This window comes from Citrus sinensis, chromosome 9 (genome assembly GCF_022201045.2).
Source record: "Citrus sinensis cultivar Valencia sweet orange chromosome 9, DVS_A1.0, whole genome shotgun sequence".
NCBI classification, from domain to species: Eukaryota; Viridiplantae; Streptophyta; class Magnoliopsida; order Sapindales; family Rutaceae; genus Citrus; species Citrus sinensis.
In genome coordinates, this window is record NC_068564.1 from 32,491,266 (window position 1) to 32,514,500 (window position 23,235).

Consider the following 23,235-nt stretch of genomic DNA (forward strand, 5'->3'; position numbering starts at 1 on the left):
AGGTAGCTATTATTTCTAATTTGATTAATTGAAGTTTTACTTTTGTGTTTATCAAATAAGTGTAAAGTTATCTTTTTGCCACGTGTAAATGATGCTGGAGCCTAAGATGTCGGGGAAACGTGGCGGTGAATTTCAGTTGATGGAGCTAATTTGGAGGAGTCAATATCTGTCAACACATTTAAAGGTAAAGTTTAATTTCAAAACATTAAAAAGAGGCAAGTTTGGGATTGAGTTGTTACAAAAGTTATTAATATTAATTATTACTGTGTAAATGTTTGATAAACATATTAGCTGTTAAGTTAATTATGTAAATATGACAGCTCAAAATATTCCGAAATTGTTTTGCTCTTTATATTCATATCATCTTGCTAAAACTTTATTATCATTTAACAGTAATTAACGACGAGCACCATTGAACTTTATTATATCTAGACACAATATGTATAAAGCTAGAGTGGTTGTGCGACTCAAGATCCAATTGAAGTCAAAGGTTTCATTTTATAAGATTCATTATGTCTCCTCATGAATCATGACCAAGTACATAATTCTTCTTTTTTAGTTACAATTTTTGTATTGTCATGATTACTAGAAAGAAAAGTGAAGAAAAATATATTAAGACTTGTTGAAATCTTAAGATAATCATTTTTACTCTCGGCGATTATAAAAGTCAAATTTTGGGACTATTAATTTTGGGATTAAGCCAATTGAATTAGATTTTGAACACCCTGCTCATTTTCTTAAGCATATTTTGGGACTATTCTAAGTACGGAAACTGCTCCAAAGTCATCCTAATCACATAGGGCTGAGCCCAGCCGGTCAGTAGATGCGGAAACTATATAGAGTGGTCAAAAAGCACCCATCAGCCAAAATTTCAACGTGTTAATAAACCATGCTTAGGGCTGTCACTTGTGTGACATGCATAAATCCGCATTTTCGCAGTTTCTTTTCACTAATTTCAGTCTTTGCCATCTGTTTCCCGCTCTTGCTCTTTGCCCCACAAGTGCTAGCCTAATCCTTGACTCTAACTCTTCCCCATCATCTATCGTATCTCTTAAAATTTTCATTTTTCTTTTTCCAAATGGCAAATCGCTTCTTTCTTTTCGTCTCTATAAAAATCCAAAACTATAACAAAATTTTAAATATCGCACAATGGCTGCGGCTAAATCACTAGTAGTGCTGATAATGCTGTCTGCTTTATTATCTAACTCTTTTGTGTTAGTTTTACCAGCTAGTAATTTTTATCAAGATTTTGACATCATATGGGGAATTGACAAGGTCAGGATTCGCAACGATGGAGAAGTCCTCAATCTTTACCTTGGCAAAGACACAGGCTCAGGTTTCCAGTCCAAGAATGAGTATCTATTTGGCAAAATTGACATGCAATTCAAGCTTGTCCCAGGCAACTCTGCTGGCACTGTCACATCTTACTATGTAAGGCGTAAGCTGCCAGTGATCTTGCACGAAAATGTTTTTCTCTTTAAGAGTAAGCTTATTTTTAATTCTGTGTTATAGTTGTCATCACAAGGATCAACATGGGATGAGATAGACTTTGAGTTCTTGGGAAATCTCAGTGGCGATCCTTATATTTTTCACACAAATGTAATCACACAAGGCAAAGGTGACAGAGAGCAGCAATTTTATCCCTGGTTTGATCCCACTTCAGATTTTCACACATATTCCATTCTCTGGAATCCCAAAACCATCGTGTAAGAATTTCAATCCACTAATCATCTCTTGTTGAAAACAAGCAACAATTCAAGTCACTAATTAATCCTCTTCTTTTTTTTATTAGACGTGTCTCTTTTTTTTGGTTTAATACTTCATATATTCTTTGGGCTCTTTTGGGTTAAAAAGGCTCTCTAACATTTTTGTTTAAAAACGTTTTCAGATTCTATGTCGATGGCACACCGATTAGAGAGTTCAAGAACTTGGAGTCAATCAACATTCCTTACCCAAAAAACCAACCAATGAGAATACACTCGAGTCTCTGGAACGCTGATGACTGGGCAACAAGAGGCGGTCTTGTCAAAACAGATTGGACAAAAGCTCCATTTACAGCTTCTTGTAGAAACTTTAATGCCAAAACTTGCATTCGTTACCCAGCAGGTCCAATCATTTCTGCGCCTTGCCCTTCGAATTCTTCATCCTCTGCATGGATGAAGATCGATGAGCTTGATGAAACAAGCAGAGAGAAACTCAAGTGGGTGCAGAAGAATTACATGATTTATAATTATTGTACAGACACAAAGCGCTTCCCAAAAGGGCTTCCTCTTGAGTGTGCTGTGGCCACGAGTGCTTACGTAGATTCCGCGCGAGTATAAACATATATATAATGACAATACTTTATATCATAAATTTGCTATAGTTATACATTACTGCGATGTTTACTTATGTTTACTTTCTTGATTGGAGAATCGAAATTATTAATAGCATTTACTTTACAAAATAAGCATCAAAATGAAAGACTAAAATAAGCATGAAAATGCGAGACTAATTCTCAACGATCGATTTTTGGGAATAAAAAATCTGTTCCCATTGAAATTTTAACATTCTGAAAATACCTTCTGTTAAGCAAATAAAAGCACCAGGTCGGCCATGCTACTATTTCCACCCCGGCATGAATCACCTCAGCCAAATGGTACGAGCAGAACAGGGGGTAACATGAGCTGATCAGAGACGAATACCGACCAGAGTTGTATACCGAGCCGGTACCCGTCCCCCAAAAAGCGGAAATACGATCCCACAGAATCGCGGTAGTTGCGCTTTTCCCAGAACCGTTGTGGGAGATGCGAGATCCCACGTTTGCCCACAATGTAGCAGTTAAAATCCCATAAGGGGCTGCCACTACCCGAAAAAGGTGAGATGAATGGCAAACGGAAACGTGGGGACAACGGCTATAAAAGAAGAAGAAATCGGTGAAGAAAGGGGAAAAAAAGAGAGAGAGGGAAAACGCTGCCAAATTGCAACTAGGCCATTTCCTTACAAATTTTTAATAAGCTCCTGGAATCCAAATTACACTGTTTTCCTGTAAACACCTTGTGCTAACTTAGGCATCGGAGGGTTTACGCCGGTAAAACCACCGGCGTCTCTGATCCATTTTTAGTGAGTGCAGGTCTATTGAGAGAAAGAAGGACGATTCCAATCCTAGTGAACAAGCAACAGTAGATAACACAAACGTTGGTGAAAGAATCTGGTCGGTCAAGAGGCGAGCAGATTTCAGCATCAACATTTTGGCACCGTCTGTGGGGAGCTGGATAAAAAGCTACCACCGAATTAGTAGTTACCGGAAAAACAGCGAACAGTTAGGCATGGATGTGACAAGGAAGGACGCTTTGAGGGAGGATAACGAAGCTGGGGAGACAGTCACTCTCCGGGAAATTGCAAATGAAGCCCGAGAGAAGATGATGCAAGATAGACTGGAGCGGATGGAGAAACAAATGGAGACTCTCGCAACCATATTGTTCGAGCTGAGGGATGAGCGGAGAAGGGATTGTGAAACCCCCGTGGGAAGAGATGAAGTTGGAGTAGAACCCAGCCTTCGGAGGCGTAGAGTCGAGGAAATCCCTCCGCCCGCAGACCAACCTAATGGGGTGCATCCCCACAGAAGTACTGGTCGGGTCCCGGGAGAACGCGTGGATGAAGGGAGGGACCAACCTCGCCCCGGACAGGTCCTGGAAGTCAATGGCCGAGGTGCCAGTGTTGACGAAGGAGAGCTCAGATAGCGGTTACACAATGCCGAGCTGGAACGAGACCATATAGCTGCACGTGATCCTGACCGTGCCTTAGAATTGGAGGGGGAGGTGCGCAGATTGGCGTAGGTGATAGAGGAGATACAGGGCAAGAGAAAGCCTCGACCTGGAGGATAATGCTAGATGAAGAATCTCTGTTATCAACTGAGATCATGAGTACCATAATCCCAAGAGATTTCCGCTTCCCTGACCTCAAATACTCTGGGCGAAATGACCCGCTGGTGCACATTGAGCGTTTCAACGACATGACGGGTGTGCAGGGGCTGACATCAGCTCAGAGGTGCAGGGTGTTCCCGTTGACATTAGAGGGACGAGCCCGAGAATGGTACCGCAAGCTGCCCCGAGGAAGTATAAAAGGGTATGAGCAGATGTGCCAGGAGTTGGCCGAGCAGTTCCGAGGGGCAATGGCCCCAGAGGACGATATGATGGAACTGATGGGGATGAAACAGGAGGAGCATGAATCCCTTCGAGATTTTGTAAAAAGATATCACCGAGCCGTGCTGGATCTGGGAGCTTTTAATCACCCGCAGGCGTTGAGGGGATTAAAAGAAGGTGTAAGAATCGGTCGGCTATGGTATAACTTAAGAAGCCCCCTTGTACAGAATTACTCTTCGGGGTATGAGCAGGCGAGGCGAGATATAGAAATCGAAGAGGAGAAATCGGCAAGAATAAAAAGTGAACAGCTGGACGAGCTGAGGCGAAAGGAACGGAGAGTCCCGACAGGGAGCGGGTCGGGAAAACGAGCTGGAGAATCTTCAGTGATGGGCGGAATATCGGCTCGGTCCCGCCCTTACCCCATGGCTCTGAGATCACAGCAGTTCCAGCACAACCGGGCTCAACCTCCGCGTCCCCCATTCCCGGATCGGCAAAGAGAATTCCGGCAGATGGCTGCCCACCCCTATCACAACACTCCCAGAGCATCACATGCAACTAATTCCATGGCTAGTCGACCAGATCAGTTAGCGACTGTGTCAGCCCGAGGTGACATTCATGATAACCGAGCAGTTCAGCTGATAGACCAGAGCTTGGCGTATAGACAGTACACTCCGTTAAAGATCTCCATGGAGGAATTGTATGAGAGGATCGAGGGACGAAGCTTGCTGTACCCTCCAGCCCCAATAACAAAACCGACTCACCGACGGGATAAGAGCAGATTCTGCAAGTTCCACGACACTCACGGTCACACTATCAGCCAATGTCGGGACCTGAAGATTCAGGTGGAGGATTTGGTGAGGAACCGATACTTAGACGAGTATGTAGATGGAATGTCCCTTGTCATGGAATCACAATATACACGGGATGAAGGGGTTGAGAGGGATTTGGAATGTGAACAGCCGACCATCCGTGTAATAGCAGGAGGGCCAACATTGGCCGGGGATTCGAACAGGGCACGGAAGAACTATGGGAGATATGCCCTGACTAGCAAAGAAGTGCTTTTCAATTTGCCGGCAACCAAGAAGGCAAAAGTGCGGCAAGTTCCCATTATGTGGACAGATGACGATGAAGAGGGTATCTTATATCCGCATGAGGATGCATTGGTGATCAAGGCAATGGTGGCCGGTACAGAATTGCGACGAATAATAGTAGACACAGGCAGCTCGGTTGACATCCTGTTTAAGTTGGCTCTAGATGATATGGGGATCGCAGACTTGAAATTTGAGCGGACAAATACATCCTTAAAGGGATTTGGAGGGGGACGGTTAACTCTCATGGGGATCATCGAACTCCCAATTACTATAGGGACAAAACCATTTGAAAGAACAATGATGCTGGATTTTGTCGTGGTAGAGGAAAGAAGCCCTTACCAGATGATACTGGGGAGACCATTCATGAGGATAAGCCAATGCGTTGTATCCACGCATTACTTGGCACTGAAATACAGAGTAAATGGGGTGGTTGGCGTAGTAAAAGGTGACCAGAGGATGGCAAGGAGTTGTTATGCTACAGCGGCCAAGGAGACACTGCAGGTTACCTCTCTAGATAATCGAGGAGACTCTAAAAAGGGCCGCCAAGAGCCTGTTGAGAAACTGGAGGAAGTTGCGGTAAGCAAAAGCAACCCGAGCAGAGTAGTGAAGATCGGGTCAGGATTGGTTGGGGCAATAAAAGGCGAACTGATAAATTGCCTACAGTCTCATGCGGATATATTCGCCTGGTCTCATGAAGATATGCCCGGAATTGATCGCGGGGTAGCTTGCCACAAGTTGGCAATCAAAAAATGAGCTTGGGTTGACGAGCTACCAGGGGTATTGTGGGCTTACCGGACAACTCACAAAACTGCTACAGGGGAAACCCCGTTCGCTTTATCTTTTGGTCATGAGGCAGTAGTCCCAGCAGAGATTGGAGTGGGGACACATCGAACGGAATATTTCGCTGAGGAAGAAAATGACGAGCAGATCTGCTTAAGCCTGGACCTACTTGAGGAGAAAATGGAAGGGGCCTCACAGAAAGTGGCCCAGTGTCAGCAAAGGGTCACGCGTTATTACAACAAGAATGTACGCGTGAGGCAGTTCCGAGCAGGAGATTGGGTACTTAGGAAGGTGAATCAAAATACTAGGGATCCCAACCATGGTGCTCTTGGCCCAAAATGGAAAGGCCCGTATAGAGTAATACGAGCCACGGGACCAGGAGTTTATGAGTTAGCATACCCAGATGGGCGAGACGTGAAGAGGTCGTGGAACGCCGAGCACTTAAAGAAGTATTTCCAGTAAGCAAAATACTCTACTAAATCTTCAATTTGATAAGTTATATTTGTCAAATGCATGGTGGCTTGGTGCACATGCATATATTTTGTATTTTTGTAACGCATTCAAATTTCAATAAAGATGAATTCAGTATGGAATCCCCCGGCTAATAAGCCCAAAAAAATCTTACTAAGACAAGTAAGTGCCTACTTCTGCTCGGTCAACGAAAGACCAGTAGTTAAATTTACCAAGATTCTACTAAGGCAAGTAAGTGCCTACTTCTGCTCGGTCAACGAAAGACCAGCAGCTAAATCTACGAAGATTCTACTAAGGCAAGTAAGTGTCTACTTCTGCTCGGTTAACCAAAGACCAGCAGCTAAATTTACGAAGATTCTACTAAGGCAAGTAAGTGCCTACTTCTGCTCGGTCAACGAAAGACCAGCAGCTAAATTTACCAAGATTCTACTAAGGCAAGTAAGTATCTACTTCTGCTCGGTCAACGAAATACCAGCAGCTAAATCTACGAAGATTCTACTAAGGCAAGTAAGTGCCTACTTCTGCTCGGTCAACGAAAGACCAGCAGCTAAATCTACGAAGATTCTACTAAGGCAAGTAAGTGCCTACTTCTGCTCGGTCAACGCAAGATCAGCAGCTAATTCTACAAAAAATCTTACTAAGGCAAGTAAGTGCCTACTTCTGCTCGGTCAACGAAAGACCAGCAGCTAATTCTACAAAAAATCTTACTAAGGCAAGTAAGTGCCTACTTCTGCTCGGTCAACGAAAGATCAGCAACTAAATTTACGAAGATTCTACCAAGGCAAGTAAGTGCCTACTTCTGCTCGGTCAACGAAAGACCAGCAGCTAATTCTACAAAAAATCCTATTAAGGCAAGTAAGTGCCTAGTTCGGCTCGGTCAATGAAGACAAGCAACCAGTTTTATGGAAATTTTACTAAGGCAAGTAAATGTCTACTCCTGCTCAGTTCGCTAAGGAACCAGCAGGCAAAATCAGATAAGTTATCCAATTGTTTTTCAGAAACAATCTATTAGCAAAAACCGAACAAGAAAGCAAATAAAGAGCATCTAAAAATTTATAAATGTTCAATTGTTTACAAAACAAATGCAAATCTAGAGTTTATACAAAAATAGGCTCAAAGCTTGGCAGAGTCAACGGCTCCAGCAGCTGAAGGATCAGCGAGCTCGGAAAGCAAGGGATCAGCAACATCAGGAGGTGGGAGATCAGCAATGCCGGGAGGAGGAGGCATGGACCCTTGACCCACTTCGAAAGGACGTCCCCCAGCTTCCCCCTCTTGCACCTCATCCAAAGGAGCCTCCACCTGATCCTGCTCACCCTGCTCATTGTCCGCCTGGCCGACCTCTGCCATATACCGCTGCACTCCAGCCTCCAACTTGCTCATGTCCAGCTCGGGATATTCTCCCTGAAGCACAGACATGATACACTTATAGGAGAAAGCAACCCCCGAGTCATACTCGGCATCCAACCGATCGTCCACATCAGCGGATTTGCCTTTCTCCTCAGCCAGCTGCTCATTCAGGGATTTGATTTCTCCCTCAAGGGCGGTCCTCAAAGTATCTCTTTCACTTTGAGTTACCTGAAGGTCCGACTTCAGGCCATCCAACTCACCCTCAAACCTGGAGGCAGTAGACTCAGCAACTGCAACTTTCTCCTCCAGCTCTGTAATCTGCTTGTTCAGCTCGGCTAGTTTCTCCTTGGAGCGGTCAGCAGATTCAGCTTTCTTTTTCAACTCCTGATTGTCAGCTTGAAGCTTCTTCTCATGACGCGCGGACCCGGTCTTGTAGCACGAGACCATTGTGGACAACCTGAAGGAGACTCTTTGAATAAAAGCAGCTAACTCGGAGAGACTCATGCTCTCGATGTCCTTCACCATCTTGGGCCCAACCGATTTTTTATAATCCTTCTGATATGGGCTCAGGTAGTCACCTTGATCCCGAGATAGAAGAGGAGAAGATCGGTCCTCAGATTGCAAGCTGACCTCAGGACTCTTGTCGTAGGTTTTCTCCCCACCACTCTTACGAGGTGGAGGAGGGGGCAGAGCAGGAACAGGCGCCTTGGAAAGACAGACGCTGGGTTTCTTTGGAGGAGGGGGAAGGTTGTTGGAGCTACTCGGAGCCCGACCACGCTTCCTGCTCATCGCGCTAAGGATTTTGTTATCCATTCCAGCGGCTATGTCTACTAGGCCCGAACCGACCAGGTTTGTTGGCGACAGGAGGTCTTGGCAGGTAGACGCGTTCAACAGAGCAGTTTCCACCTGAAGCAAAGGTCAATCTTTAAGCCCCCCGATCAAACCCCACGACTCTGAAATAGCAAAAGAGGTTAAAGAACTCGATAAGTGACAGTTTGAGAAGGAATATAGGCAAAAAATGAACGACCTGGGGTGACAAACTGCGTTGGAAGGTAAATATCACCACCCAACGAACGGAGTGCTGAACACCACTTTCCCCCAACAAAGAAGAATTTATTCTTCCAATTTTTGCACGAGGAGGGGAAACCAGTGATTGGCTTTCTCTTTGCGGAACTGGACATGAAGTAATACCAGCCCGCCTCCCTTGGGCTGCTCCGCAGCTGATACAGATGTTTCACTTCAACAAGGGAAGGCTCCTCCGACCCGCACCTCTACCACAACACAAACATTGCCGAGAGAACCCTCCACCCGTTCGGGTGTAGCTGATCTGGGGCCAGGTGCATACCCCCCAATATTTTGGAAAAATAACGCTGAAGGGGCAGCCGAGCTCCTAGTTTGAAACTCTCTAGGTGCATTGTCACATACCCCCGTGGAGGCCGACTAGGAACGTCACCCTTCCCAGGAACTACAAGAAGAACCTCCTCAGGAATGTCGTAGAGGTTCCTAAGCTTGAATAAGTCAGTTTGGGTGGTGGCACAGGCTATGTAATCAATAGGGTAGAAATCAGCCTCCACCCTATGGCCAATATTCCTTTTCTTAGCAAGACCGCTCGGTCCGGAACTGCTCCCCTCACCATCGCCAACTCCTTCACGGATCCCAACCCCACCAAAGCTGTGGTTCTCACCAGATCCCGACGCAAGTCCACCTCTATTCCCTACAAGCTCTAGTTCGGGAAAGGAAGAGACAACCAAGGGGCGTGGGTACTCAAGGGTATCCCTGCCATGGGAAGGACCTACATTACTGGAGGGACCTAAGAAATAGGTGGGTATTGACACGTTGAGGCCTGAATCCCCTGATTCTTCATCATCCTCATCAACAATTAACTTTCTTTTTCGGTTTGACATATCAGAACCTCAAAAGAAAACAAAGAAAACTCGAGTATATGGACACAAAAAGGGCAACACAGAACCCAATCAACAATAACCAGAGGAGAAGTTAAAGGCAATACCTGGATTGAACTGGCACTGATAGCGCGACCGTGATAGAGAAAAAATTCAGCGAGTGGATACTCCAGACACGAGAAGTGTAAGCAAAGTTCAGAGAGGGAGTTAGTTAACGATGAAGAGATGAATAACAAAGCGATGCAGATATAAGTCTAGGGATTTGAAACGAAAAAGGGGAAATGAAAGCATTTAAGTGATAGAGACGCCAGCTCACTCACCGTACATTAAGGACAGATAGCCCGTCGTTTCAAATTTCAAATACGAAGAGTCAGGAGATGCCACGTCACCAATCGTTATAAGAGGCCAGGCTAGATGCAAGCCCAGATACGCAATGGACATACTCATTTAGGCCCATGCTCAGGTCAAAATCTCCCCTGAAGAAAAATGATACCTCAGGTCCATCCCGGTAGACGAAAGATCAGAGGAGAAGCCCCTGGATTGGTAAGATTTGACTATCAGTTTCTACTCTTGACTCATTTCACTCACAAGACCAAAAACTGGGGGACTGGTGTTAAGCAAATAAAAGCACCAGGTCGGCCATGCTACTATTTCCACCCCGGCATGAATCACCTCAGCCAAATGGTACGAGCAGAACAGGGGGTAACATGAGCTGATCAGAGACGAATACCGACCAGAGTCGTATACCGAGTCGGTACCCGTCCCTCAAAAAGCGGAAACACGATCCCACAGAATCGCGGTAGTTGCGCTTTTCCCAGAACCGTTGTGGGAGATGCGAGATCCCACGTTTGCCCACAATGTAGCAGTTAAAATCCCATGAGGGGCTGCCACTACCCGAAAAAGGTGGGATGAATGGCAAACGGAAACGTGGGGACAGCGGCTATAAAAGAAGAAGAAATCGGTGAAGAAAGGGGAAAAAAAAAAAGAGAGAGGGAAAACGCTGCCAAATTGCAACTAGGCCATTTCCTTACAAATTTTTAATAAGCTCCTGGAATCCAAATTACACTGTTTTCCCGTAAACACCTTGTGCTAACTTAGGCATCGGAGGGTTTACGCCGGCAAAACCACCGGCGTCTCTGATCCATTTTTAGTGAGTGCAGGTCTATTGAGAGAAAGGAGGACGATTCCAATCCCAGTGAACGAGCAACAGTAGATAACACAAACGTTGGTGAAAGAATCTGGTCGGTCAAGAGGCGAGCAGATTTCAGCATCAACACCTTCATTCAATTAAAAAAATTTAAATAGAAAAAAAAACCACAGCAAACAGTCGCTGTAAATTGAAGCCTCACCGATTTTCATCGTCTTCACCAAACTGTTACTGCAAAAATCAACGTCATTGGTCGTCGCTGACCGTTGAGCAGGAGCAATAGCAACAACGATCTAGCAACAACAACCATCACCGATGATGATGTCGACAACGACGATGATATTATGATCCAAATCCGATTTTGATTTGTTGTTGTCGTTGATGATGATGATTTTGATTATTATTATTGTTATTATGATTTTCAAATGTATTATTATCATTATTATTGATAAAAAAATATTATAATTAATATATTCATGTTAATGATATTATTATTATTATTAACAATAATTAATAATAATAATTTCTGAATAACAATAATTACATTAATTAAAATATAAAATAATAATTATGATAATAATTAATTAAAAACTTTTTAGTAATTTATGACAGTCTAATTTATTATGACTAAGATTTCAAGACAAACTAAACACATCAATGATAATACAATTTATTCTAATTTTGATTTCTACAGTTAAAGTAAATAATGTAGTTTATTTCATGCTCAAACTTTATGTTGTAATATCAAAATAAAGTTATAATAATAGTATTGATGTTGTATCAGTTATCATATGAATTAAGATGCGAATATGCTAGAAAGGGATCACGTTGATATGGTCTGTGAGAACTTTAGATGAGTAAAGCTCAATCTTTTAAGTCTTTTTACATTAAGTATATTGAATTTATAATAAATCACATCTGCATCTTTCCAATAAAATTCGTATTATAACACTTCTGATATAAAGAATGACAAATCTGTCTTTTTATTGATGACCAAGACTGCAAAGAATAGCTCTACAGAGAGCATATAATTGAATGTAATAAGTTTACACTGATTTATCTGTTTGATTTAATCACTTCTTTAGGAGATTTTTTCTTTTCAAAGGAAGGCCTTGAGGAAATCTCTTTGCGTCGGTGCAGTAGTTGTAAATCATGTATGTCTTTTGTACCCATTTCAGCCTTTCTTAACTTGTTGAATCAAGCTCTTGTGAGAACCAGGAGCAGCCGTTGGATATATGGAGAGGAAGGTGAACTTGAAGCACAAGAAGATATTCCATTAGACGAGACACATGCATCAGCATTGAAGTTTCTATAAGAAGCGGCGAAAGGAGCATGTGTCCATTGTGTCTTGATAAGGCCACCTCTTGTAGCCTAGTCATCAGCATTCCGTAGAGAAGAGTACATCCTCATTGGTTGATTCTTTAGAAATGGCACTCCAATTGATTCTGAGTTCTTGAATTCTCTTATGGGGGTGCCATCAACAGAGAAGCTGGAAATTACAATGAAAAAAGTTATAAGTCTAAGCAAATTAACGACAGGGAAAAAAACAGTACTTACACAATGCGCTGAGGATTCCAGAGGATGGAATAGGTATGAAAATCGGCAGTAAGGTCAAACCAGAGGTGAAATTGTTGCTCTCTGTCACCTTTGCCATTTGTGAATACATTGGTGTGCAGAGTGTAAGGGTCACCACTTAAATTGCCCAAGAATTCAAAGTCTATCTCCCCGAGTATTATCAAAATCTTGGTAGAAGTTAGCAGAAGAAGCTACAATTAGAGAGAAAATCACAAAACTGACCATCAACATGGACGGAATATATGAAGAAACTAGAAAGCAAGCCACTGGAATGTTTTGCATGTGAATAGTATTAGAAATGTAAAAGAATCTGAAATGATGAAAAGGTTGTGCTTAGTTGGTGTTTTTATCCTATAAGTTTAGGCAGAGTTGAACGGAGAGAAGATACACGGGAAACTTCAGTACGTTTTGGTAATAGTTGGCAAAGTAATGTAGCAAATGACTGTTCATTAAAATGGCGCAGACCAAGTTTTCCAGACGCGGTTTTGCTTGATTTGTTAATTGTTTATAAAGAAAGGGAAGACAAGGCGCCGCCTAGTTCCCTTTTCAAAACAAACATTCATTTTACATACAGTTAGGTCCAAGTGAATGGCAAGCGAAACCCACCACCGTCTCGCGTGTTAGACAACGCCAGTAACATAAAATTTGAGTAATGTCATGCGGTTATTGCCAACCCAATTCGGATATTTAGTTTGTCTCCTCCTTAATATTACATTTTATGTATCATTTATTAATTAGGTTGATAACAAATAATTAATAATAAAATAAATATTATATACATGACAATAAAAGATTAATTTTGGAGTTACTAAATTAAGAATTCAAACAGAATAAATATAACATAATTGTCACTTGGGTGAACACTGAATTGCTAGTGAGGAGAATTTTCAATTCTGGAATTTCTTAATAAGTTCTATGTTATTCTTAGTATTATTATAATATTATTCATTTGCTCTTGCCTTGAGAATCAATTAATAAAAAAAGCTGAAAATCTGAAGAGAGGGTCGCATCATGTGAATTCAACTGTCTTTAGTAGTGGCGGTGGGAAAATCTAATAAGAGTCAGCTGGTAGTGGGACCACGACAGCGGCACATACTAAACTAAACGGAAGTCGTTTGGTCCCAAAAATAATGCAAAAACCGCGTGCTATAATAAAATATGGCTGGTCGGATAATGCTTGTTAGTGCGATATGCACAGCTATTTTATTATACTTTTTTCAAGCCAACAACTGTCCACAGCCGAGCTCACTGGACCTTTCCCTTCACTTTCCTCTGCATTTTACATTTCCCATCTTCACCGGCTATAAATACAACACAATGGTCTTAAACACATTCATCGCTCCACTTTCGAATTACAAACTTCTCTCAGTTAATTCAAACACTACTTGTACCTCGTTTGCTCAAGCATATGTCAATGGCTTCAACGTTGCATTTGTTTCTTGTGCTTGGCTCTTTGATGGTTGCATCTGCTGGTAACTTCTACAAAGATTTTGACATCACCTGGGGAGATGGCCGTGCCAAGATGCTCAACAATGGCGACCTTCTTACTCTTTCCCTCGATAAAGCTTCTGGCTCAGGATTCCAGTCCAAGAATGAGTATCTATACGGCAAGATTGACATGCAGCTCAAGCTTGTCCCAGGCAACTCTGCTGGCACTGTCACTGCTTATTACGTAAGTTCCTTCTTTTAATACAACTTAATCATACGCAAGTATTATGCATGCAAACTGGGTCGTAGTTGAATAATCATATGTGATGATACATATAAATATCTGTTTTTTTTTTTTTTTAATGCAGCTAAAATCACCGGGATCAACATGGGATGAGATAGACTTTGAATTCTTGGGAAATTTAAGTGGTGACCCTTACACTCTTCATACCAATGTCTTTACAAATGGCAAAGGTGACAGAGAGCAACAATTTCACCTCTGGTTTGACCCCGCTGCTGACTTTCACACCTATTCTATCCTCTGGAATCCTCAGCGCATTGTGTAAGTAATATTTTCCTTCAATCTCCATCATTAGTTTTTTTTCCTTGTCATTCAATCTGCTTAGACTTATCAATGTTTACTTAATTTTCAGCTTCTCTGTTGATGGCACGCCCATAAGAGAATTTAAGAACTCAGAGTCAATTGGCGTTCCGTTCCCAAAGAATCAGCCAATGAGAATATACTCTTCTCTCTGGAATGCTGATGACTGGGCCACAAGAGGTGGCCTCGTGAAGACAGATTGGACACATGCTCCTTTCACTGCTTCCTACAGAAACTTTAATGCTGAAGCTTGTGTTTGGTCTAATGGAAAATCTTCTTGCGCTTCAAATTCTGCTTCCTCTACATCCAGCAACGGTGCTTGGTTCTCACAAGAGCTAGATTCAACAAATCAAAGTAGGCTGAAATGGGTGCAGAAGAATTACATGATTTACAATTACTGCGCTGATACAAAGAGATTTCCTCAGGGCCTTCCTGCAGAATGCAGAACCTCCTAGAGAAAATAATCAACAAGACGCTTAAAAATTATTTTATTCTTTCGTGTAATCATTCAATGGTTATTCAATTCATGTAGATTCTGGAGTCAGATTCTTTGTTTCTCTGTAATCAATAAAATGGCATATTAGTCCAATTTTTACCATATGTAACACTGGTTAATGAATTTAAAAAAGGATAATGTTATGCGTACTTGCGTGGTATACAAATTAAGTATGCTAACTAAGTAAACATAATATTACTATTTCAAAAGATTTTGTTCTTCTTTGTTGTTATTCTTCGTAAGCTTTAGCATATAGTTATAAGCCTAATTAAAGGTATTGACATGATGACTCATTAATAAAGCTTTTAGACCCTAGATTGGAATATGACGAATTATCGAGGAAGCATGAAGATAAGAGCAAATGAGTCTCCACCAGAATGAGAAGAAAATATACTGCGTGTGAGCGTTACCGTATTTGTGTCAATCGAGGAGAAATTTTGGCCATTGATTAGTATTTAGATAAGGCAGTAAAAGGGTAAAATGGCAGAAATAAACTAAAAAAATAACTGAGTGAACTTGCACAAGTCGATGAGGAAGAGTGATGCATACTGTTATTGTTGTACGTGTTAATTAATAATGAGAGGGGGACAAGCTGCGAGCCAGCTCTCAAGTGTTGATTTTTCAAGGCGAGTCAACCCCGCCAGGACACCACCGCCTTTCCAGATAAACAAATTAAACATTCTCTAGTATAAGTGGTAATATACAAAACAGGAAACAGGGCTTTTGTACACAGCAAAATCTTCAGTCCGTTCGATTTAAATACCAATATCTATAAATTCCTTAATAATAATAATAATAATAAGCATATCTTCAAGTTCTATATGTGTTTTATTACACACGAACCCACCAGGAAGCATGTGTTATCAATTAACCTAAAATTTGGAAACAAATTCACAGTTTCATGTTACTAGGAAGCATGTGTATCGGTATCTTGGGATACATATTTCTTAGATGTTAGATCCATGATTAGTGTTAGGGACTCCAGTAAAGACTTGTCTTTAATTTTCTTGGGTCAAGCCAATTTCGTTTTTACATAGCAAAGGTTTCTTGTTCAAATCTCAGCGTGCTCAATTTTTTGCGAATAACACACGTATATGTTTCAATTCTTGTATGTTCAAGAACCTCTAATTTAATCTCCTATCTCCGCTTTTGGAACGACATGACCTTCAAACTGGATCCATGTTTCACATGGGCAGGTCTTTTAACACTTTAATGCTATTTTCTGGACTCCTGTTTAACGTCTTAAGCTTTTGAATTAAATGATTTCCTGATAATAAATATAGTTATCGAAAAAATCTGTTAATTAAGTAGGTCATTGAGCAATTTTTTCTTTTTCTTTTTCTTTTGAGCATAAAATGCAAAAAAAAAAAAAATGAAAATCTCGAGAGAGAAGAGTACCCAGTGAATTCTACATTTTCTTTTTTGTGTTTTGACTGGTGGTGGCTGGAAAAAAAAAAAGCTAATAAGAGTCAGCCGGTGATGGGAACATAACAGCAGTACAGAATAAGTACTTGAGTCTCAAAAATATGCAAAGCCGCGTATTGTAATTAAAAAAAGTCCCTGTTGTAGCGTGTTCTGTTAGTGCGATTCGGACAGCTGTTTTTATTTCATCACGCTATTTTACGCAAACAACTGGCCACAGCTGAAGCTGAACTAACTGGAGCTTCCCATTACTTTCCTCTGCTTTCGTTATACTCACCTTCACCAGCTCAATCAAGCTATAAATACCAAACCCTGGTAAGGTCCTAAACACACTCATCGCTTCACTTTAAAAAATTTCAAACTTCTCTCCAACTCAATTTCTTCTATCTTGTTGTTGCTCAGACGAAAGCTTCCATGGCTTCAGTATTGCATCTGTCGCTGCTGCTTCTTGGCTCTTTGATGGTTACCTCTGCTGGTAACTTCCACCAAGATTTTGATATCACTTGGGGAGACGGGCGTGCTAATATACTCAACAACGGCCAGCTTCTTACTCTTTCCCTTGATAAAGCCTCTGGCTCCGGCTTCCAGTCCAAGAATGAGTATCTATTCGGCAAGATTGATATGCAACTCAAACTAGTCCCTGGCAACTCTGCCGGCACTGTCACTGCTTATTATGTAAGTTCCTGCCTTTATATGAATAAACAATATGCATGTTTGATCATCACCCTTTATATGAATAAACAATATGCATGTTTGATCATCATGTATCTGACATATAGACCTTTGACTTTTTGTTCACGCAGTTAAAATCGCCAGGATCAACATGGGATGAGATAGACTTCGAGTTCTTGGGGAATTTAAGTGGTGACCCTTACACTCTGCATACCAATGTATTCACAAATGGCAAAGGTGACAAAGAACAACAATTTCACCTCTGGTTTGACCCCACTGCTGACTTTCACACCTATTCTATCCTCTGGAATCCTCAGCGCATTGTGTAAGCAATATTTTCCTTCAATCTCCATCATTTCTTCTTTCCTTGTCATTCAATCTGCTTAGACTTATCAATGTTTACTTAATTTTCAGCTTCTCTGTGGATGGTACTCCCATAAGAGAGTTCAAGAACTCAGAGTCAATTGGAGTTGCATTCCCAAAGAATCAGCCAATGAGAATATACTCATCTCTCTGGAATGCTGATGACTGGGCTACAAGAGGTGGCCTTGTCAAGACAGATTGGACGCATGCTCCCTTCACGGCTTCCTACAGAAACTTCAACGCTGATGCCTGTGTCTGGTCTAATGGAAAATCTTCTTGCGCTTCAAGTTCACCTTCCTCTCCATCCAGCAGCAGTGCCTGGTTCTCACAAGAGCTTGATTCAACAAGTCAAGAAAGGCTGAAATGGGTGCAGAAGAATTACATGATTTACAATTATTGCGCTGATGCAAAGAGATTTCCCCAGGGACTCCCTGCAGAATGCAGAACCTCTTAGAAGTTTTGCAAAATCAACACATACATCAAAAAAATTTATTCTTTTTGTCAATTCTTTGATTCTTTGTTGTATTTTGTCGTCAATAAAATGGCAAATTAGTCCAACTTTCTCAATGTAATACAAAATTTAGCATATAAATATCATGAGATTATGTTCTCTACTCTTCGCATGCTTGCTATATGTTCTTCTTTGGCTAGGTTTTAACGTAGAAACGACCAAACCTCTTCACATATGCAATGGTACTCTAAATTTTTGACTGACTTAACGGGTAAGGACTAGCAAAATATTCTATTGCCATTAAAACGACTTCTCTCATTTGGGACTTTTATCAAACATCTTGCAAGCAAACGATTAAAATTCACCGACACCCACTCCGAGATTTTTTTTTTAATGTCCTGTTAAAATAGTACACCCAACAGTAACATGACAATAAAAAGATAAATCAAGAACAAATACAATCACAATTGTATCCAGTTATTTAATTCTTATATTCATCTTTGATTCTTTCATGTAGTATTCATGCATGTTCACACACAAATTTAGGATCCAAGCTTTATGGCATTTGGGGATTGAGCATCTTCTTGATTGGGGGGGTGAATGGTTAATGCACCTAATAATTGTAACTTAGTTTATCACGTTTTATTAGGTAGGATCCAAAAAAATGAACATTGATTTGATGAGTAATGATACACTTATAAAATTCAGATGTAAAGTTTATATAGTAAATAATGTGATATTTGATATATCATTCATTTATTAATGTTTGATCCTATTAAAAAATTAACTTTATAAATGTGTCATTACTCTGATTTTATTACGTGTTTAGTAATTGTTTAATGTTAAAAAAAAACACTTAAGTAAAACCATATTTGTTGTTCGATTGAAAAATAAACAGGCTGTTAGTTTAGTATTATCATTACAATAAATTAACACAAAAAATGGTGAGACACATTTGACATAAAGCATTGGATTCCATATGGTGGGACTCATAACTCATTTGAACCTTTTTTTTTTTTGTTTTTTAATTCCTTATACATTCTCAGAAACATGTACATATATTTATTACTTTTTCATCTTACGATAATAAGGCTAATATTTATCATCCATTCAACAAATTACAGAATCCTCAATTTTATATTCAACACTCAAATAATTGAAGCATTCCATATTTTGTTCGCAAATGAAAAGGTGATAAAATTTTTCGATCGTCCTAATACTAGAGTCTAGAGCCATTCTCCAATAGTAAAAGAAATGACAAAAATATTTGGAAAACAAACAGAAAGGTTTAATTATTTTAATAACTTTGTTGTCTGTTGAAATTATGTAGTTATATCTACAAGATTCTAAATTATTCACACACAGCATAAAAATATAAAAATTGAAACGATAATTGCTTATTTTATTCTCTGACGAAAAATTGAAAATGAAAAAAATGATAAATAAGGAGAAAGTCTTAAGTATTCTTGACAAATTACTCCCTACTCAATTATTCAACTTTAATTGTGTTTGAACATTTTCATGATTTTTTTTTAATTAAAATTTTGTCGGCATCCACTGCTGTGGAATTAATTTATTACTTGTATGTATAATATATGAATCATTTAATAAACCAAGCAAGACGATTTCTAATTTTATTTTAACACATATGTAAAGCAGCAAAAAGATATAATAATATTCAAAATGGAAGTTTAAAATAATCATGGCATTAAATAGACTTAAGCCATAATTAATTATATCGGTTATAGATTAATTAATCACTTCATATTGTTTTGGATTCAAATGGTAATTAAGCAAGTATATTTCCCCCTGTTTAGTCTAACATGCATTTTATCTAGCAGTCGTCGCTTTATAATAAACAATATTATCGTTTTAACTTAATTAATTAACGTCTTATTCTTTATACAAAAATAATGGACAAATTGAAACCGGTCAGCATCATCAAAGAATTTAAAAAAAGAAAAGGAAAAAAGATAAGAGCTTGGTGACTTATGATCAGCAATCAAGCTATACTCCATTATTGAAAAAGAAACTGGTCTAACAACATTCAATTACACTCCTGAACAGAAAGAGAAAGATATAAGAGAGAGAGAGAGAGAGAGATTAAAGATGCGCTAAATGAATGGATCATCGCCATTAGAGATGTATCCTCACTATCTTTTCCTGGGAAGTTTATTTGGAAAGCTAGAAAATGAAAGGAAATGATACAAGATATATATATATATATATATATATATATATATCTATCCATCGTACGTGCTTCACTTTCACTTTCAAGAACTTATGGACTGATGTGAAGAGAGCTCCATGAGGGGGATTTTAAGGTGTTCCCAATTTATCATCTGCGGTTGAGAAATGAAAAATGTAGGGTGCAAACCCCAATAACCCCGTCTCTAGTGTTTACAGCCCCTCTTTATTTATAGGGTTTTACATCTACAAATAGAAAAATTTTAAAATACATTAAAGATATTATGTAACTTATACAACAAGTAAATAATATTATGGCATGTGTGTATTTATTTTAAAAAATTATTATATAAATAGTGATTATATTAAATTCAATTACATATATCATATATGTATTAATTATTTGTAATACATCAAAAATATTCTAAAATTTCTCCAACAAGTGATGCTGATAGCCTTGCAAATTTTTGTATGCTTTAATGCCACGTACTTGCTTCTTAATTGTGATAGTTAGATTGTAAAAATTTTGGGTTTACATTTATTTACTTTATAATTAATTAGCAAATACTACGTGCAGGCACCCTTGATAGATATTAGATTGTCAGTTAATATGTAGTAACTTTAGGAAACAAATTTATGAGGTGGAATAAGAAAAAAGTTAAAAGAAAAGATTTATCAAATTAAATAAATTAAAATTTTAAATCTAGTTAATTAAATAATTTTCCAATAATTTTATTTAATTAAAAAATTAATTTATATTTTATCTAATTCTTTATTTTTTAAAATAAAAAATAAATTAAAATGTTGCTCCTTGCGTAGTTTCTTCTAATAACGTTTTTTAGTTAGTTATTCGAGTTCAAATTTTAGAAAGTCACGAGTTAAAAATTAATATAAATTTTACCCACCCTTATATTTTAATAAAAATAAATAATAATAATAATAATAAAATTACAAACTCTTGTATCAATTATTCTAATTGATATCACATGATCTCATTGATTAGATGAAAATATCAATAAAAATATATATAAATTTTAAAAATAAATTAAATTGCTGGCTTCTCTCTCTTTGTGACAAGACAGAGACTAAAACAAATCAAGAGAAAAATGATCATAACAAGCAAACAAAAGTTTTAACACGACACGGGAAAAGTATTGCTAATGTCCCCGAAAAATCTCTTTAAGGAAATCCATAAGAAAAATAACGGATTATTATTATTTTTCCTGTTTTGAGGGTAGCCAAGAACATCATATCTCCAAAGGGCTCTACGTACTTGAAAGAAAATTATCAGAGGCCCACCTATGGTTTGCATTATTCTCACTGAAGCAGATAATTTAGAGGAAATACCCATGATTTTATTAGCCGATGTTCGGCAGATTTGATAGAGAAATATATAGGCGTATACCTATGGAATTACAATTCCTTTGGCATCGTAAAAAAAAAAAAAAAGAAGGTTTTAATAACCACTCTTCAACACTAATCCGTTATTATCCACCAAAAGGGAGGGGGGCAGGAAGAAACTCCTACATGGAGGGCTGCTGAAATGATCTCCACAAATTTTCTTGGTAGGTAGTTTGGACAGCTAGAAAATGATAGAAAACACAGCCAAATAATAACCATATCGTAGGTGTCATCTTTATAGCTCCGCTACCATACATATGTAACTTCATTACAACTCAACAAAGCATATAGCCATATATGATCCGCATTAATTTTGAGATACAACAGCTGATCACATGATACTGAGACCAAAGAGAGAACAACCGGTTGATGAGGTATTTTAAAATACCTCATGAATATTTGTGGTGATTGAAGGGAGAGCTCCTTGTGGGGACATTTATAGGGTTTTCTAATTTTTTTCTTCTTAATTTCATTTGGAAATTAAAGGAAATAGGAAATGCCCCAACCCTTACACACACCCCATCTCTTGCTTCTGCTACATCACCTCTCTCAATATAGTGAGTTTTGCATGTAGAGGTGAGTCGTAGCCTCGACATTTGTGAACTTTAATGCCACGTACTCGCCAGCTGTAATGGATTCTCATAGATGTTTTCTTGCTTATTCCCTTTGGGTAAGGTTATAAACGAAGTTCACTCAGAAGCGGCCAGGATTAAAATGAAAACCTTATCTCGAAATCTCTACCGATAGAGCTTTTGCATATCTACACGTGTGTTGTGATAACCTCACTCATTTCTGTATTTTAATGCCACGTAAACAGATATTTTATCTTGAAATCCAATCTTTACTCAAATCATATACGGAGATTTTTGCAGAGATTTTTGTTTCTTATTAGTTTGCATGTGTATGCAATTTGATAGTCACTCTTTTGTGTACTTTAATACCACGTACTCGCTACTGGTAATAGATTTTTGATAGATCCTTAACAAAAGTTGGAAAGAAAAATTAGGCATAAAAGTGGTGAAAGAGTACATATAGACATCTGGCCTTGAAATCCTATCTCTAATCTTTTACCTATATATGGAGATTTTTCGTAGCCTCTTTCAGTTAATCTCTTAGAAAATTAGGATTCAAAAGTAACAATAGAACTAGGCGATCCTCAAAGTCAAAGCATATGAATCACATATCACGATCCCGTTAGATCAATGGAAGAAGATTAAAATTAAACTGCATTGACTTTTAAGGGGATACTAGATAGTAGATATTACTTGAAATAATTAATACCAATCCGTTGGAATCGTGCAAAATTTCTCAATCAACCAATGATAAGGTCTAATCATTCATATCTGTTTTAGTCTCAAAGCAAATTCACCGAGTTTCATCAAATGTACGTTCGACTTGTTAATAATAGTAGGCTCTCTCAACTAAGTATTTAAGCATTCGATGCAAGCGCTTAGCTTATAGCGAACAAGATAAATATATAATAAATATGTATTACTATTTACCAAATTAAAAATTGTAGATCACTTGATTTAACATGAAAAGAAGAAATGATATTGGGAATAACAAAACTTCATCCATTTATTATTGATCATCCACAAAAGAGCAAAACAATATGAAGAAAAAGAAACAATCAAATATAAGAGATTAACAAGAATATATCCAAAATGGATAATCACAACACTCAGTTTCATAACTTCATCAACTCTCATTTCTCGGGACTCAACTGCAGGCATAAGGCTATGATAAATATATCATTTCACCAGATTGATTCGTACTAA

General features: G+C 38.9%; 3 protein-coding genes and 1 pseudogene across 3 annotated transcripts; 3 read left to right on the forward strand and 1 right to left on the reverse strand.

The window, feature by feature from the left end:
• The first annotated feature begins 1,079 nt into the window (after nucleotides 1-1,079).
• On the forward strand, nucleotides 1,080-2,336 carry LOC102630438 (xyloglucan endotransglucosylase protein 1-like). Its single transcript, XM_052434531.1, has 3 exons — nucleotides 1,080-1,431; nucleotides 1,513-1,706; nucleotides 1,889-2,336. The coding sequence occupies exons 1-3, from the start codon at nucleotides 1,150-1,152 to the stop codon at nucleotides 2,319-2,321; spliced, it is 909 nt and encodes a 302-aa protein (XP_052290491.1). The 5' UTR covers nucleotides 1,080-1,149; the 3' UTR covers nucleotides 2,322-2,336.
• Nucleotides 2,337-11,821: 9,485 nt separating this feature from the next.
• Nucleotides 11,822-13,714, reverse strand: LOC102630139 (probable xyloglucan endotransglucosylase/hydrolase protein 23; annotated as a pseudogene).
• A 42-nt stretch (nucleotides 13,715-13,756) lies between these two features.
• LOC107174225 (probable xyloglucan endotransglucosylase/hydrolase protein 23) lies at nucleotides 13,757-15,172 on the forward strand. Its single transcript, XM_006474091.4, has 3 exons — nucleotides 13,757-14,108; nucleotides 14,233-14,426; nucleotides 14,518-15,172. Exons 1-3 carry the CDS (start codon nucleotides 13,845-13,847, stop codon nucleotides 14,918-14,920), a joined length of 861 nt encoding a protein of 286 aa, XP_006474154.1. The 5' UTR covers nucleotides 13,757-13,844; the 3' UTR covers nucleotides 14,921-15,172.
• Nucleotides 15,173-16,699: 1,527 nt separating this feature from the next.
• LOC102625605 (probable xyloglucan endotransglucosylase/hydrolase protein 23) lies at nucleotides 16,700-18,034 on the forward strand. Its single transcript, XM_052434532.1, has 3 exons — nucleotides 16,700-17,058; nucleotides 17,187-17,380; nucleotides 17,470-18,034. The coding sequence occupies exons 1-3, from the start codon at nucleotides 16,798-16,800 to the stop codon at nucleotides 17,870-17,872; spliced, it is 858 nt and encodes a 285-aa protein (XP_052290492.1). The 5' UTR covers nucleotides 16,700-16,797; the 3' UTR covers nucleotides 17,873-18,034.
• The last annotated feature ends 5,201 nt before the right edge of the window (nucleotides 18,035-23,235 follow it).

What these genes read in the sequence shown, in the direction of transcription:
- LOC102630438 (XM_052434531.1), top strand. Translation starts at nt 1,150, where the DNA reads ATGGCTGCGGCTAAATCACTAGTAGTGCTGATAATGCTGTCTGCTTTA. An exon ending in GCACTGTCACATCTTACTAT is followed by an intron (nt 1,432 to 1,512) that starts GTAAGGCGTAAG and finishes TCTGTGTTATAG; the next exon opens with TTGTCATCACAAGGATCAAC. An exon ending in TGGAATCCCAAAACCATCGT is followed by an intron (nt 1,707 to 1,888) that starts GTAAGAATTTCA and finishes AAACGTTTTCAG; the next exon opens with ATTCTATGTCGATGGCACAC.
- LOC107174225 (XM_006474091.4), top strand. Translation starts at nt 13,845, where the DNA reads ATGTCAATGGCTTCAACGTTGCATTTGTTTCTTGTGCTTGGCTCTTTG. An exon ending in GCACTGTCACTGCTTATTAC is followed by an intron (nt 14,109 to 14,232) that starts GTAAGTTCCTTC and finishes TTTTTAATGCAG; the next exon opens with CTAAAATCACCGGGATCAAC. An exon ending in TGGAATCCTCAGCGCATTGT is followed by an intron (nt 14,427 to 14,517) that starts GTAAGTAATATT and finishes CTTAATTTTCAG; the next exon opens with CTTCTCTGTTGATGGCACGC.
- LOC102625605 (XM_052434532.1), top strand. Translation starts at nt 16,798, where the DNA reads ATGGCTTCAGTATTGCATCTGTCGCTGCTGCTTCTTGGCTCTTTGATG. An exon ending in GCACTGTCACTGCTTATTAT is followed by an intron (nt 17,059 to 17,186) that starts GTAAGTTCCTGC and finishes TTGTTCACGCAG; the next exon opens with TTAAAATCGCCAGGATCAAC. An exon ending in TGGAATCCTCAGCGCATTGT is followed by an intron (nt 17,381 to 17,469) that starts GTAAGCAATATT and finishes CTTAATTTTCAG; the next exon opens with CTTCTCTGTGGATGGTACTC.